The 16,936-nt window shown below is 48.0% G+C and overlaps 1 protein-coding gene across 1 annotated transcript; it reads left to right on the top strand.

Annotated features, from left to right (window-relative positions):
* Positions 1-413: 413 nt before the first annotated feature.
* IGSF1 (immunoglobulin superfamily member 1) lies at positions 414-16,684 on the top strand. The gene is made up of 20 exons (XM_035006505.1): positions 414-452; positions 2,736-2,872; positions 3,024-3,050; positions 3,461-3,742; positions 4,109-4,396; positions 6,518-6,802; positions 7,035-7,328; positions 7,794-8,072; positions 8,423-8,543; positions 10,443-10,513; positions 10,609-10,641; positions 11,027-11,317; positions 11,616-11,894; positions 12,513-12,800; positions 13,674-13,961; positions 14,465-14,752; positions 14,948-15,235; positions 15,349-15,627; positions 16,010-16,133; positions 16,288-16,684. The coding sequence occupies exons 2-20, from the start codon at positions 2,803-2,805 to the stop codon at positions 16,421-16,423; spliced, it is 4,011 nt and encodes a 1,336-aa protein (XP_034862396.1). The 5' UTR covers positions 414-452; positions 2,736-2,802; the 3' UTR covers positions 16,424-16,684.
* The last annotated feature ends 252 nt before the right edge of the window (positions 16,685-16,936 follow it).

Raw genomic sequence — 16,936 nt, 5'->3', positions numbered from 1 at the left:
GGCAGAGGAAGATCTGAGATCCCTTTAAAGGCATTGGGGAGCTGGAGAGGAAGGATCTACAGCTTTGGCAGTCTGAAGAGCTGGCCCTCTCCCCTCCAGGATACAGTGACCCAGTGAAACTCGGAGCGACAGGAGAGGGGGCAGGGGCCTGACTTTGGCTCCAGCAACCTCTGCAGGGAGCCGGGAGAGGCGGGGAGCTGGGAGGGGCGTAGAAATCCCGGTCGTCAGAGGACTGCAGGTGTCAGGCAGAGTTGGTGTAGGTGGGCTCCCAGAGCCTGGCGAAGGGAGGGGAGGAGGTTGGAGCAGACGGGCAAGCAGGCGGGGGAGAGAGGGAGGCGGGGCGCGGAGCCCGAGAGGCTGTCCTTAGACAGCTCTTCTCATGCCCGGCAGTTTGCTGCATCTGGAGGAGCTCACTGGAGAATCTCCAACAGCGGAGCGGGCCTTCAACTACCGTAAGTACCTGCAAATGAGCGCATAGCCCAGTGGCTGAAGATTAATCTGGCCAACAGATCCTAAAAAAACCCCGAAATAGTCTCCCTGCTGTTAACTAATTGCCGCAAATCAAACTGCTCCCCAGTCTATCCCTCCCTTTCTCCGTCCCTCCACGGATCCCAGCATTGCCTCGCTGAGAATCTCTGGGCACTGTAAATATCTTCCCTTCTCCTTCTCAGTCTTCCCTCCAAACCCTCAGCGAAGCATGTACCCGCCACCCCGCCGAGCCCAACCTCTTTGATTCCTGGAGCCCTCAAAGCTATGCAGGGGGCGAGCCATTAGACATTTCGGGTATGTCACCCTCAAAAGCACTGCGGCGCTGCCTAAGGGTGGGGATAGTGCTTGGGTTGGAGTAGAAGGGGAGGGTAAAAGGACTAGACTGTGGAAGTTGGGGGTGGGGGTGGGGGTGTGAAAGGCCAAAAATGGGCGTGGCCAACTAACCTGAATCTTGCAGCTGTTTCCCACATTCCCTGGGCATAAGGTTCATCTTTTGGGCTGGATGTAAATGGTACAGTTTCCTTAGTGATTGGGGAGGGGTTAGCCATGCTGAGAAGCCCCCCTTCCCTCATTCCACTCAAGTCCCCAGGAGGCAAAACCCTGGTTTAGGGGTCTAAGTGGCAAGCCTGGAATCTCAGATGGCATTTCTGGGCAGAGTCCCAGGTTGAACCTTTCCCTTGGCAGTAGAACCTGGCTTCCCCAATAAATCCTGGCCCAAAGCCTTGGGGGAACCAAGCAACAGGGTGGCACTCAAGCCTGGGCCTAGGCCTGGCCCTGAAAGGAGTGGGGGACAAGGGGCTGTGGGAGTTGAGATGAAAGAGCATCTTTAGGGTCCTACACCAGGTTAATACCCCCTTGGGGAAGAAGAAAAATAGCCACCTTGTAATGAAATGTTTACCATGTGTCCTGTACAGCTATTATCTCTGATCCAACACAACAACAATGCTAGATAGGTATTACTCCTCAACTTTACAGATAAGAAAAGTTCAGAGAGGGTAATTTGAGCATCCTTCAGTGCAAAGTGAGAAATGCAAAAGGAAACTGTCTCCTTGGATCTCTGGTGGTCCACCTGTTCCCCACAGCCCAGATGTTTGAAAATGAATCTTCTTGCTTTCCTGCTCCACCATCCCACCCAGTGTTAGCATTGGAGCAAATTCGAGGCTGCAGTTTTGCGATCCCTTCTGGGAAGTGAAATCAGCCCTTTTCTGTTCTGGGAGCTGCATTTACCCCCACTCTACTGAGATAGGATGAAACAGCCAGGACCTCAGACTCTGAATAGAGAGTTGGTGGAGGAGAGTTAGCTTGAGTTTGTGTGGTGGGGTTACACCTTCCCTTGGCAAAAGGATACTTTGGTGGTGTGATGGTGGAGAAGAGGCAGGAAAGCAGAAAGGATCTATCTTATATACATGTGGTGGTAGTGATTTTTTGGAAAATGAAAAGGCCTCCCTGAATTCAAATATCTTTACCATATTTCCTTAGGAGCAATGAGCAAAAATGCTTATAAATTACGGGCAGCCAATACATCATTTACACCTTATATTAATTAGCTCAAGTAGCTTGATTCTCCAACACCTATTTGAGATGGGGGTTTTGAGCTTTGGGGGGTAAGAGACAATAATGAGAGTAATATTGCATCTGAGGCAATATACAGAAGGGGAAGGAGGTATGAGGAAAGGTAAGAAAGGGGGAGTTTAATACTGGTTTTAGAGAATAGGCATTGGAGTTATTATATAAATATCTGATATTTAATCTTTTGACTTTGGGCAAATTAAATATATCCCCACTAAGCCTCAGTTTCCTTGTCAGCAAAATGGGGATGGCAGGAAAGCCTCCTTTTCTGGGTTGTTGGAGGACTCAGACTATATATATATATATATATATATATATATATATATATAGAGAGAGAGAGAGAGAGAGAGAGAGAGAGAGAGAGATTTAAAAAGATGACTCTCTACACCTCCCATCTCTCTCCTCCCAAGGGCTCCCCTCTGGCCTGGATTAGGTTGCCCTCTAAGCCTCTGAGATTCCAGGGATGTACAGACATTTCAACAAATCTGACATCTTAGATGCCAGCAAAGACCTCAGGTGCAAGGAGAAGTGGGTGGAGAAAAGGGGCAGGTGACCTTGTAGTACCTTTCATGCCTCTGAAGGAGTGGAAGGTAAGGTTGTCAGGTGCAGTTTAGTGATCCAAACTCAACTTTGAGGAGCAGGAAGAGTCCCCTGAGTAAAAACACTTCTGCTTTTAGATCTCACCACCTGCTGAGGGGCAAAGCCCTTCCAGACTTGAAGTACACATTGAGCACCAGAGGCCCCATGACCCTGGACAGGCCAGGAGAGCGGGCCACCATGCTGTGGACATTCACTGTCTTGCTCTTTTGCATTCGTGAGTACAAGGAAGGGGTGAGGGGCAGGTGACCCTGTCATAGGTACTCCTATGGTTGGGCACCTTGGGGAGGGGGAAAGAAGAGAGTTGAGGATTGAGGGTTGGTGGGGTCAATGTGAGGGCCCTTCTTTACCATTATCTCTCTTTTCAGGGCTAAGTCTGGGTATGACATCAATAGGTAAGTGAGTCCTGCCACCTCAGGCACCTTCCTTCCTGGAGGTTCCAAGACATAAGCTGCCTCCATGGCACTGGATATAACTACCTTGAGACCACAAAGGTTCCCAGATTGAGCTGGTTGGGGACCAGAACACCTCACTTCATGACTTGGTTTCCCACAGAATAATAAAAAGCTTTACTTCAGGTGGAATGGAAGCCAGACTTGCACTGTATTCCCCAACTCACTTGAATCCCTCGAACAAATATCCTAGGGGCCCTATCCCATCCCCCACATGAGCAGACACTCTTGTCCCCAAGGGAAGACAAAAAGAATAATTTGGGTCAGGGCTAGTTTTAAGGGACATTGTGGGGCACGTTATGGGAGGGAGAGGGTTGGACTACTCATATCTTTGTGATCTTTGGGAATAACAGTGGTGCAATCTCAACCGGAGCTGTGGATAGAGACCAACTACCCCCAGGCCCCTTGGGAGAACATCACACTTTGGTGCAAAAGCCCCTCTCGGATTTCAAGCAAGTTTCTGCTGCTGAAGGATAAGACACAGATGACTTGGATCCGCCCTTCCTCCAAAACCTTCCAAGTTTCATTCCCTATAGGTGCCCTTACTAAGTCCAATGCAGGTCTTTACAGGTGCTGCTACTGGAAGGAGACAGGCTGGTCAGAACCTAGTAAAGTTTTAGAGTTGGAGGCACCAGGTAAGAAGACAGCAATAGATAATCAAGAATAAACTCCAGCTCCCAGTATTCAAGCTTGCCTTCCCAGGGCAAGATTTGTTTAATTAGTTAATTCATTTACCTCAAATGCATGAATGCATACATGCAGACATTCCACAGTTAGTAAGTCCCTACTCTCTATAGGCAATGCAGATGAGGATGCAGTCTCTAGAACAAATCTAGAGAGCAAGCTCTCAACATAGGGGAGACCCCAGATAGGGGGAAGGAAGGGTGGTAAATAAGGATCATGAATGAGGGAAGGCTCATTTAAGTAGCGCTCTCCTCTCCTGCTCACTGAGCAGCGCTATCCTTGCTCTACCTGAATTCCAGCTCATTCTCTCCTTCCAGGCCAGCTGCCCAAGCCCATCTTCTGGATCCAGGCTGAGACCTCCCTTCTTCCTGGATGTAATGTTAACATTCTCTGCCATGGCTGGCTGCAGGATTTGGTATTCATGCTGTTCAAAGAGGGATATGCAGAGCCCATGGATTACCAAATCCCAACTGGGACAGTGGCCATATTCTCCATTGCCAACATGACACCTGAGAGCAAAGGGGTTTACATCTGCCGCACTCATATCCAGATGCTCCCCACTCTGTGGTCAGAGCCCAGCAACCCCCTGAAGCTGATTGTGGCAGGTGGGTGTGGCTATGGCTGCTGGGGTCTGATGATCGTTGTCCCTGGGATCATGGCTGGATGAACCAGGGTTTCTGATTTTCCTTTCCTTAGCCAAGTCCTAGGTCTTGCAAGGCCTATGAGCTAGTGTCATTTGACATTTTCCTGAGATGCAAATTAGAATCACATATGCTACCAGGAAGCTATGTGGGAGCCAATCACTTGGCTAATGAGTGAGCCCAACCAAATGTCTGGCAGCTTCAGCTCATCACAGCTTTGTTGTTCTCTACTTGTTGAATATCATGCTTTCATTCATTCATTTGACTAATATTTATTGAGCACTTACTATGTGCCAGGCACTGCCACTGCAGTCTTATAAACAGTTTTTTACATTTTAAATGCATTTTTATTGTATTTGTAATGATTATTTTTACGTGCGGGAAGTAGAATTGTGCTAGCATCAGTGATAAAAATAAATAAAAGTTACAAAAAGTGATAGCTCGTATTTTAGAAATGACTTCTTATAAATTACTTTAGTCCTGTATATGTAGATCTAGTAAGGCAGTATCAAGATCTAGACACAGCAGAAGTCTCCCCAAAATGTTCAAATGCCAGACACACACCCCAGCCCCAGTTCACCCACCCCATGGCCTGGATGCTTTTACACAGAATTGGCCACATTTGCTTTAGTTCCTCCATTAGTCTAAATAGGTGCCACAGAAGGTACCCTGGACTTAGAAGCAGTAATCTTGGTTTCTAATTCCACCTCTGACACTGCCTCCCTGTGTGATCTTAAGCAAGTCACTTCACCTCTCTGTGCTTCAGTTTCCCCCACTCTAAAATGGGATAACAGTATCTATACAACCTACTGTATGATGCCTCTCTGTGCCTCAGTTTCCTGATTTGCAAAATTGGTATAATAATAATGCCTACCTCACAGGGTTGTTGTGAGGATTTGCCTAAATATAATATATGTACAGTGCCTGGCATATACGTTCTCAATAAATGGTAGATATTAATTTTATTAGTACAGCTTTTTATTGAGGATTGAATAACAAAAACTGTTTGTTTGAACTGTGTGTATGGATGTTTGTTGTATGAATGTCCTTCCAGAGTAGATTCCTCTAACATACACTTTCAGAGTTACCTATTCACTGGTATCCCTCACTAGGCCGTGAACTTTTTGCTGACAGGTACTGTAACTTCTTTACTTGTACATCCTTAGACCTACATGATGCCTGACACATCCTAAATGCTCAATGAGCATATGAAAGAGCTGATCTTTCCAGTAACAGATGGGTGGGTCTACCTGGGATTGTAGTGGGTAAGAAGGAATGGTATCAGAGTAAGTTTTGCCCTCTATTTTGTAGTATGATCCCCTTGTGGGAACAATACATGGAAAAGAAGGTGTGGCCCCATTAACAGAGATTTCTTTGGGTCAAAGACTTATTGGCCAATCCCTCCTTGGCTTCTTCCTATCTCATGTTGGAAGTAAGGTCTTATGTGGGCTTAATGTGTTCAAAGGGCATTTTTATTTCTGCAGTAGTATTCATGCTCTACAAAGATGAAATCAAAGTCATTTTCAGAAGCTTGGTTTCTTGGGTGGTTGGAAGAAGTACATTTGGCATTTCAGGAACCTAAAGATACAAGCAATTACAGATGTAGATATTCCACTGAGACACAGCCCTATACATAGTTAGAGCTCAGTGGAGCTGATAAAGTCTGGTGAGAGGGGAGGACATGGCCTTGATTATCTACTAGAAGAGGCCAAGATTTAAGGAAGGGAGAGGGAGTAAAGGCTAAACTTCAGCTACCACTCCTTGTCTTTAGAAAAAACTAGGAAAGGGGTGCCTGGGTGGCTCAGTCGTTAAGTGTCTGCCTTCGGCTCAGGTCATGATCCCAGGGTCCTGGGATCGAGCCCCACATCGGGCTCCTTGCTCAGCGGGGAGTCTGCTTCTCCCTCTCCCTCTCCCTCTGCCTGCTGTTCTGCCTACCTGTGCTCTCTCTCTCTCTCTCTCTGTCAAATAAATAAATAAAATCTTTAAAAAAAAAAAAGAAAGAAAAGAAAAAACTAGGAAAATAAAACTAAAAGATAATAGGGAAGAATCATCCTATCTCTAATTCAGGGTCTCTTCCCTTTCTAGGACTCTATCCCAAACCAACTCTGACAGCGTATCCTGGGCCCATTATGGCACCTGGGGAAAGCATGAACCTCAGGTGTCAGGGGCCAATCTATGGAATGACCTTTGCTCTAATAAGGCTTGAAGACTTGGAGAAATCCTTTTACCACAAGAGGCCAATAAAAAATGAGGCATTTTTCTTCTTCCGGGCTTTGAAAATCCAGGATGCTGGACATTACCTCTGTTTTTACTATGATGGGTCATACAGGGGTTCACTCCTTAGTGATATCCTGAAAATCTGGGTGACCGGTAAGAAAGGGGAATGCCAGGGGACCTACGTTAGGGGCTAAGGATATACAACTCCCTCTGGGCTGCCTGGAGAGCCTGATCATGCAGCGAGGGCTAACAGTGGGAAAGGGAACAGAATTTGTACAACTGGGCATAGGATGGGATTTTCCAAGGGTGGACTGAAGGAAGAGAACCCTTAGTGGTGAGAGGGGAGTCAGACCACTAGCCCTTTATATTTTGGGTCTCATCCTAGACACTTTTCCCAAGACCTGGCTACTTGCTCAGCCCATTTCTGTGGTCCAGATGGGTCAGAACATGAGCCTGTGGTGTCCAGGGCCAGTGAATGGAGTGGGACTTGCACTCTATAAGAAAGGAGAAGACAAACCACTTCAGCTCTTGGATACCACCAGCACTGATGACAATGAGTCATTCTTCCTCAACAATGTGACCTATAGTGATGCTGGCATCTATAGCTGCCACTATCTCCTCTTCTGGAAGACCTCCATCAGGATGACATCACACAACACCGTGGAGCTCGTAGTTGTAGGCGAGTGCTAACAAATGTTTGTTTTTATCATCATTACAGTATTCTAAGAAGGAGCTAGCAGCCCTGTACCCTCTTGGAGTTATGAGCTGAGGAAAAATATGCTAGGAAGGTGGTGCAGAATTTTCTCCAAAAACTTTGCATACTTTCTCTCCCAAGATTGTTACTCAAGCCCTGCCTCTTGGCATGGCCTAGCCCCATTGTGACCCCGGGAAATGTTATTTTCCTTCTGGCCAGGGGAAACTTACAGGTATGAGGTCTTTGTGATAGAAGGTAGAAACACAAGAATCTTGAGAATACTGAGGAGTGGGCCAAGAGGTTCTAAAGAACAGTCAAATTTTGAGACCACTGATCTAGTGGAAGTGGAAAGACAGGAAAGATCACATAAGAAGCCGAGAAACTTGTTGGGGGAAGGGGTACTGAGTTCAAGGTCACTTATTCTAACACTGGTTTCTGGATTGGTTGCAGATAAGCTCCCCAAACCCTCCCTGTCGGCCTGGCCCAGCACCATGTTCAAGCTAGGAAAGGCCATTACCCTTCAGTGCCGAGTACCTCATCCAGTACTTAAATTTTCTCTGGAATGGGAAGAAAGAGCAACATTCCAAAAATTCTCAGTGGATGGAGACTTCATCATCAGTAATGCTGAAGGAAAAGGCAAAGGGACCTACAGTTGCCGCTATCGCATAGAGGCACACCCCAACATCTGGTCAGATCGCAGTGAGCCTCTGAAGCTGATGGGGCCAGCAGGTGAGAGGACAACTCTTCGTAGGGTTGCCCCTCCATGGCTTTGGTCATGATACCCATGGGATCCCGAAGCAGTGCCCAGAAAACAATGGAAAGGGGAGTAAGGGGCATGTAAATCAGGGCCCTTGGGTTTGGGCATACTTCCCCTGGGGTGGTTTCAGAATCACTCAAAGGCAATGAGCAGGATACTTTCAAAGCTCCCATTCTTCATGGAAAATAAGGCCACTTCTGTCTCAGCTTCCCTTCACCTTCAGTAACCAACTCCTCCTCCCTCCTCCCCACCCCAACCCCGAATGTCTTCACCTCCCCCTTTCCCTATCAAGGCTCCTGCTTCTGGTCTTCTCTGGCCACAGGCTTTCTCACCTGGAATTACATTCTGAATGAAGCTATCAGGTTGTCCTTAATCATGCAGCTTGTTGCCTTGCTGTTGGTAGTGCTGTGGATAAGGTGGAAGTGTCGGAGACTCAGAATCAGGTAACTGTCTTGTCCTAGCCCCCTGTCCTTCAATCTAGCTAAGTCCAGGCTCCCCAGAGACTCAGAAATGGGTCATACCCCAGTTGAGATAAGCCACAGGGTCACACCCTTTGTATCCCCCACCTTCTGGGTTTAAGAAACAAGACTTTCTCATCCCAGCTGTTTCTCTTTCACCTCACAGAGAAGTCAGCATCCAAGCCAGAGGGTAGAGAAACATTCTCAGAAGGGGAAGCAATCAGAACCTCATTCACTGATTCCCTGTCCCCCCACCCCCACCCAGGAGAATGCCCAAATCTCCCTCCCAAACCACCTGGCCACTCAGAGATGACTGAAGTCTCCCAAATGAACTTAGTCTGAACTTTTTCTCTTGTAAGAAGCCAAGCTGTCCTATCTCCCTGGGTATAATCCAACTCCCATCCCAACTTTTCACCCTAACCCCTAGCTTTCAAGGGCTAGAGAGCCTCATGGTCCATCCTAGTCTCCATAGAAACCAATCTCTCTGCTGCTCTGGCCTCCAACCATCTGTGCAGAGCATCCTGAGAATATAATCTTAACTTGGATGGGCATCTGATGAGGCAGTGGATTGGGCCAGGAAATCAAACTGCTTCCTCTGAACCACAAAATGGCAAACCAAACCTACCATTTCCTTTGATCCTTTGGTGTCCCCTGGGCCATCCTCCTTTTTCCCTGATCCCCATGGCCTGTGCTCAGGCGATTCTGCCTGACAACAGGAAGGGAAATGACAGCTACTATGTTGGTGGGGGCCTCAGCCCCTGAAGGCCTTACCTACTACCCCCAAACTTCTGCTCTTGGCTGTAGCCCCCTCACCATGATCATGGGCCTTTGTGTGTCTGGGAGTATTCAATACATGATGGATGATGACTATGATTGTGTATGTCTGTGTTTTCCACCAGGATCTGAGGGACAGAGTGCTTGGGTAATTAGAAGGGAGCACCTTAAATCTTCTGCAAAAACCACCACCCTTTGAGTTTTCAAAAAGTCTCAGTGGGGGGCCAGGCCTAGTTGTCCTCAGAATCGATCCTGAGTCCTGCACCTTGGGGTAACCTCCAAGCCAGGGGTTAGAAAAAAATGTAGCTTCAAGTGCCCCACCTCAGCTCAAGACCATTGCATCAAAGAACGAGCTCTGGAAGCAGATTTCAGAGAAAGCAGCTTGAAAAGCATGTTTTCCTGACCAGGAAGGAGGGTCAGTGTTTTCTAAGTACAAATTGCCAAATGGATTATGGCTTAATATCATCTAATTCTACAGGACCCATAACCCAAAGCTGCTGCACATTGCTAGTCATAATCTGGGTGGGGGTAGAGAGATCCCACTCTCTGACAAGCTTAGCTCAGCACTGACAATCTTTGGGTAATTCACTGTGGCTGCCTAGGCAACCCTTCCATAACAAAAGCAGGTGAGGCAGGTCGGTCTGAGGACCAATACTGCCATAATAAAAACTGCTTCCAAACTTAAACTTGATGACGGAGAAACACCCAAGATTTTTCCCTCCACCCCCACACCCGCCACCTAGAGCTGCCGATCACTCTGAGCTCCAGAGGTTCTGAGAGCTGGAATTACAAAAGCATTTTCACATCTGACAACTCAATTCCAGCAACAGCCTAATCAGGGGACATAGGGAGCTGACATCTGATATAGGCTGAGGAGAGGGGAAGGGGGTGGGGTGGGCACGTGGGTCATGAGAGAGCAAGGGGTTTGTAGGTGGTGAGGCCCTCAAAAAGAAAAGTCATCGATGTCAGAAAAGATTATATCCCATTATCCTGCCCAAATCCAATCCCTATTGGGTGGTGAGTAAGCCAATGACATAAATTGCCGCCCCCTTCTCTCCGCCCTCCCCCTAACCCCAGCAGCTCCTCTCATCTCTTTTCTGGTCTCACTAGAGAAGCCTGGTTGCTGGGAACAGCTCAAGGGGTCACCATGCTCTTCATAGTCACGGCCCTTCTCTGCTGTGGTGAGTACAAGGGGGTGGGGAAGGGGTCTGGGCAGAAGGCCGGGTGAAGTCCCGTGGGGGAGGGGGCAGAGCTCTGGCAGCAATTTCTTTTGCAGGACTGTGCAGTGGGGTATTGACAGAAGAGACTGGTGAGTTTTTCCTGTTCCAGACTGGGACATTCCTTCCTGGAGATCTGAAATAACTACAGAGTGTCAATGTCAGTGGCCAGGGAGTGACTGGTTGGGAGGGAAGGACAGCCAGGAAGGGGCACTTGCTAAAGCTGCTGGCAAAATTCAGCCTCCAACTCTGCTTTTCTGCCTGTAAAATTTCCCCCAAGCCTCTGCACTTTCCTGAGGCTCAGCTGAGACATAATCTTCCCCTTTCCCCAGCACCTGCAGAAGGAAGGAAGGAAAGAGTTTGGGTTTGTGTTGAAAGGGGAGTTGGGCACTGTGATCTGGGGAGGGGGTTCAAGGGCAAAGAAAGGGGGAGGGGAGGGAGGAGGGAAGATGGCTTCATTAACTCTGCTGTTTCTAGAAGTAATCATGCCAACCCCTAAGCCTGAGCTGTGGGCAGAGACCAACTTCCCTCTTGCCCCGTGGAAGAACTTAACCCTCTGGTGCAGAAGCCCTTCTGGCTCAACTAAGGAGTTTGTGTTGCTGAAGGATGGGACCGGGTGGATTGCAACTCGCCCGGCCTCAGAGCAGGTCCGGGCTGCCTTCCCCCTTGGAGCCCTGACCCAGAGCCACACCGGGAGTTACCACTGCCATTCCTGGGAAGAGATGGCTGTGTCGGAGCCCAGTGAGGCACTTGAGCTGGTGGGGACAGGTAAGAAAAGGTAGAGGTTCCTCCCGGGGTGACCCTCAGTGCCCTGTGACTCCAACACTGTTCCTAAGGGGGTGGAATGCACAGCGACCTGGAGCCCAAGGGGCTTGTGCTGCAAGTAGGAGAGGAGGGGCCCTGAAATGGGGGAGGGGGGTGGGGAAGAGAGTGAAAGGAGACTGATAAGAAGAGCCAAAGGCCAGTCCAGGATGAATTTCTTTTTTTGCTGACAGAGTGACTCCAAGTGTCCCATCTGGGTACCTCCAAACTTCAGCCTCCTTTTCCACCCCATTTTGTTTTCCAGACATCCTCCCCAAACCTGTCATGTCTGCTTCCCCCCCAGTCCGGGGCCAGAAATTGCAAATCCGGTGCAAAGGATGGCTGGCGGGCATGGAGTTTGTTCTGTATAAGGAGGGAGTGCAGGAACCTGTCCAGCAACTTGGTGCCGTTGGGAGAGAAGCCTTCTTTACAATCCAAAGAATGGAGGATAAAGACGAAGGCAATTATAGCTGCCGTACTCACACTGAAAAGCGCCCCTTCAAGTGGTCTGAGCCCAGTGAGCCCCTAGAGCTTGTCATAAAAGGTAGAGCTGAAAAGAGTGTGTGAGGGAGGAGGGGGGAGGCAAAGCTCTGGGTCAGACACTCCTCTCCCCACAGCAAACTTTGCTGCTGGTCCTAGGAGCCTGTGTCCAATCTTAGAGCCAGGCAGGCGTGGCGCTGGGAGTGCCAGGGCCTCTGGCTGCACGATATTAATAGCCATAATTGTTATTAATAGCTGGGGTTTGTGGAGGGTGATTTAATTTTTCTAATTATTTTCATATCAATTATCTCATTTAGATATAGGCCAAATATTCCAGGGAGGTGGAGCAGGTACCATTTCCCCTTCTTGCCCAAATGGGCAAACTGAGCCTCAGGGGACCAGCAGAGCCCTAATGACAGTTCACTCTTTTAGCTAGCCTTCATTGCCTACCCTGATGACAGGCAGGATTCAGCTGGAGGAGGTGAGGGGTGGTGGGGGGGGGACGGGAATCCCTGGGAGAAGTCCATCTGCAAAGTGGATTTGCCTTGATTTTTAAATGCACCTACTTCTGAATGTAATGCTATAGAAAACAAAGCAGCTTCCAGAAACCAACATTTGCTATATTAGCTATTTTTTTTTCTTAATTTGGTTTTGTGTCATGTTTTTGTTTTCTGCCTTCTAGAAATGTACCCCAAGCCCTTCTTCAAGACATGGGCCAGCCCTGTGGTCACTCCTGGTGCCCGAGTGACTTTCAATTGCTCCACTCCCCAGCAGCACATGAGCTTTATTCTTTACAAGGATGGAAGTGAAATAGCATCCAGTGACAGGTCTTGGGCAAGTCCAGGGGCCAGTGCGGCTCACTTTCTGATCATTTCAGTGGGCACTGGTGATGGAGGGAATTACAGCTGCCGCTATTATGACTTTGCTATCTGGTCTGAGCCCAGCGACCATGTGGAGCTCGTGGTAACAGGTCAGGAGTGGGGAAACACAGATGGAGGCAGGATTGACCCTGGGACAATGGGTGGGAGGGCTGTCAGTGGGAGAGGAAAAGTGCTCCTTCTAAAAGTCACCAGGGTAGAGCACAGGACTCTTGATCTCAGGGTCATGAGTTCAAGCCCAACACTGGGTGTGGAGCCTACATACATACATACATAAATAAAATCATCAAGAAAGTGCTTAGGAAAGTGCCTGGTACATGGTAAATAGTCCATGAAAGGCAGCAGATTCTATTATTACTAATACAGGGAGAAGAGACAAAGGAGAGGGGAGAGGCAAGTAATTCACGTCTAGGGGAAGAAATGAGGCAGATGGGGGTGTCCAATCCCCAATGCCAGCTCACATGCCCTATTTCTAAAATCTTTTTGTGGCTTGGCCTTGAGCTTTAGGCTCAATGTTCACTTTTTCTTTAGCTGAGCTGTCAGAGATTGGTGGGCTGGATGGCCCTCAGAGAATGGGCAAAGACCTTGAAATGACAGTTGCATATTATGCAGCCATTACAAATGATAGTTTTCAAAGGCTGATTAACGTCATAGAAAAATGTTTACTACATAAAGTTAAGTGAAAAATATTAAACTACACAACTGTGCATACAGTAGGATCCCAATTATGCAAATAGTTACAGCTACAATAACATGGACACATAGAGAAAAAAATGAAAAAGAGATATAGAGACATGTATAAAGAGTGGTTATCTTTGAATGGTAGAATTGTATTTTCTTAGGTTTGTTCTGTATTTTCTAATTTGCTAGATAAACACATACTGTTTCTTCCAATAATGCTAAAAAAGCAATCTGCAGAAAGTGGGGGGCAGGCTTCTCTCATGTTGTGGTCTCTTGAATTTCAGAATTCTACCCCAAACCCACTCTTCTGGCACAGCCGGGTCCTGTGGTGCTTCCTGGGAAGAATGTGACCCTGCGCTGCCAAGGGGCTTTCCAGGGCATGAGGTTTGCCCTCTTGCAGGAGGGAACCCAGGTTCCCTTACAGTTCCAGAGCACCTCCGGGAACTCAGCTGACTTCCTCCTCCACAGTGTTGGAGCAGAGGACTCTGGGAACTACAGTTGTGTCTACTACGAGACAGCCATGTCAAATAGGGGATCACATCTCAGCAAGCCCATTATGATTTGGGTGACTGGTAAGAACAGACAAGATATATTTAAGAAATAAAACAGATGAACATATGGGAAGGAAAAAAAAAAAAAAGAGAGGGAAGCAAACCATAAGAGACTCTTAAGGATAGAGAACAAACTGAGGGTTGATGGAGGGAGGTGGGTTGGGGATGGGGTAAATGGGTGATGGGCATTAAGGAGGGCACCTCTTATGATGAGCACTGGGTGCCATAGGTAAGTGATGAATCATAAACTCTACTCCTGAAACCAATATTATACTATATGTTAACTAACTAGAATTTAAATAAAAATTTGAGAAAGAAAAAAATAAAGTAATTAATGATATGGAAAAAAAGAACAGACAAGATATGAGACTGGGACAGAGACAACTAGAGTAGGGGTTAGGGAGGGTAGAAGGCTAGGCCAGACCATGGAGGGGGGAACTATTGTATCCAGAAGGAGAAAGATAAAGGGTTAATGCAGCGAGTGATAAGTATCTACACTCACTACATCTTTGATCTCTTTCTAGACACATTTCCCAAGCCATGGTTGTTTGCTGAGCCCAGTTCTGTGGTTCCTATGGGGCAGAATGTTACTCTCTGGTGCCAGGGGCCAGTCCATGGAGTAGGGTATATTCTACACAAAGAAAGAGAAGCCCCTTCAGTGCAGCTCTGGGGATCCACCAGTAATGACGGGGCATTCCCCATCACCAACATATCTGGTGCTAACATAGGGCGTTACAGCTGCTGCTACCACCCTGACTGGACCAGCCCTATCAAGATACAGCCTAGCAACACTTTGGAACTCATAGTCACAGGTAATGGGAAGGTGCTCTGGAGCAGGCATGGGAGAGGAGAGAGGAGAGAATGGACTGTGAGAGGGTTCATGGAAATAGTTTTCAAAGAGCTCAAGGAGAGGCAAGCAATAGTCTTTCCTCTTTATTGAACAGACTCTAGGGGTAGCACACTGGAAAGTGGCCTCCTCTCTCTGACCAGGAGTTAATTTCTTCTAGGTTTGCTCCCTAAACCCAGCCTCTTAGCCCAGCCTGGACCCATTGTGGCCCCTGGAGAAAATATGACTTTTCGATGCCAAGGGGAACTGCCAGACTCAACATTTGTCCTGTTGAAGGAGGGCACTCAAGAGCCTTTGGAGCAACAGAGCCCAAGCGGGTACAGGGCTGACTTCTGGATGCCAGCGGTGAGAGGTGACGATTCTGGGGTCTATAGCTGTGTTTATTATTTGGACTCTGCTCCCTTTGCGGCTTCCAATCGCAGTGACTTCCTGGAGATCTGGGTGACTGGTAAGGTCCTGGAGACCTCAGTAATAGTCTATACTTTGTAGTTTTGAAGTAATTAGCCCTAAGGGGATTCAGGACCGCTTCTAACTCTGGTTGGTTGTCCTGGCTGGTTGCAGATAAGCCCCCTAAGCCCTCTCTGTCAGCCTGGCCCAGCACCGTGTTCAAGCTAGGGAAGGACATCACCCTTCAGTGCCGAGGACCCCTGCCAGGTGTTGAATTTGTCTTAGAACATGACGGAGAAGAAGCACCTCAGCAGTTCTCAGAGGATGGGGACTTCATCATCAACAACATAGAAGGAAAAGGCATTGGCAACTACAGCTGCAGCTACCGCCTCCAGGCCTATCCTGACATCTGGTCAGAGCCTAGCAATGCCCTGGAGCTGGTGGGGGCAGCAGGTGAGAGGATAATCCCTCTATGGTTCTGGAATGACCCACCTGGGATCCCAGAGATAGTCTGGATGGAGACCACCAAAGATGGAGGTGGGAGGATTTGGAGTCAGAGACCTCAAGTGTGGTCATCTTTCTCCTAGGGATGGTGAGGAGGTGGACCTCAGATCCACCCACAGATATGAGCAGGCCTCTACTTTCAAGGCCTCTTCCACCCCCAAAAGGAGGGCAGCTTCTCCTCAGCATAAGCACTGGCTCTGACCAACCCCTCTGCATTCTCAACATGGCTCACAAGTGAACCCTGAAGGAGGCCAAATGAGGGAACAAGAGATCAGGGGAACGTACATGTGCTAACTCCATAGCCTTGGTGTCTACTCTTTTGTCATCACAGGGCCTGCCGCTCAGGAGTGCACTGTGGGGAACATTGTCCGAAGTAGTCTGATTGTGGTGGTAGTTGTAGCTTTGGGGGTGGTGCTAGCCATAGAATGGAAGAAGTGGCCTCGACTCCGAACCAGGTAAATGCCTCATGTCAGCCTCCTTCTATAAACCCAGGGCTGGTGGAAAAAAAATTGTCTGAATGCTCCTCGAATATCTGAGCCCCGTAACACAACCTGTTTTCAGATTGATAGTTTTGGATCCTCCCTTAGTCATGTCTTTTTCTCCACACAGGGACTCAGAGACAGATGGAAGAGACCAGACCGTAGCCCTTGAAGAGTGTAATCAAGAAGGAGAACCAGGCGCCAACACCAGCTCTCCCTCATCAGTCTCTCAGGGAACCTCAGTGGAACTGCCAGTCCCAATATAATAGTCTCCTCCTTTACAAGAGCTTTCCTCTCCTCTCTTTTATCCTCAGAGACCTGCAAATCCTATTGGTTATACTGGGAGTCAACCCCATCTACTGCTCCTTGGCCACTAATCATCTGAGCTGGGTTAAGGGGATTCTGGGAGTTGAGAGCTCTACCAGGGTGAGATGTTTCCTGAAGAGAGATTCCCCACCCCTGTAACTCCTCACTGTACTGATTTACTGGTGCATGAAATTCTGTTAAAAATGTATTCTGAATAAAAAGAGTATTCACTATTTAACTGCAAAAACTATGGCAGTGGTTTCTCCACAGGTCTGTTGTCCACTTACAGCTTAGAAATTGTGTATTGGAGCTGACCTCTATGGCAGAATAAGAGAGCATGGGGCTGCTAGCACAAAGGAAAGAGCTTAAGGATGGAGTGGGGGAGGAGGGAAGGCTCCGGAAGAGTACTTCCCAATTTGGTTTGAGACATGGTTCAGTGAGTAGAATGTCCTTTTGTCCTTCAATCTCACTAT

Source organism: Mirounga leonina, unplaced genomic scaffold, assembly GCF_011800145.1.
Source record: "Mirounga leonina isolate KUSES-001 unplaced genomic scaffold, KU_Mleo_1.0 Mir_101664, whole genome shotgun sequence".
Classification (NCBI taxonomy): domain Eukaryota; kingdom Metazoa; phylum Chordata; class Mammalia; order Carnivora; family Phocidae; genus Mirounga; species Mirounga leonina.
This window is presented reverse-complemented; position numbering and strand designations above follow the sequence as displayed.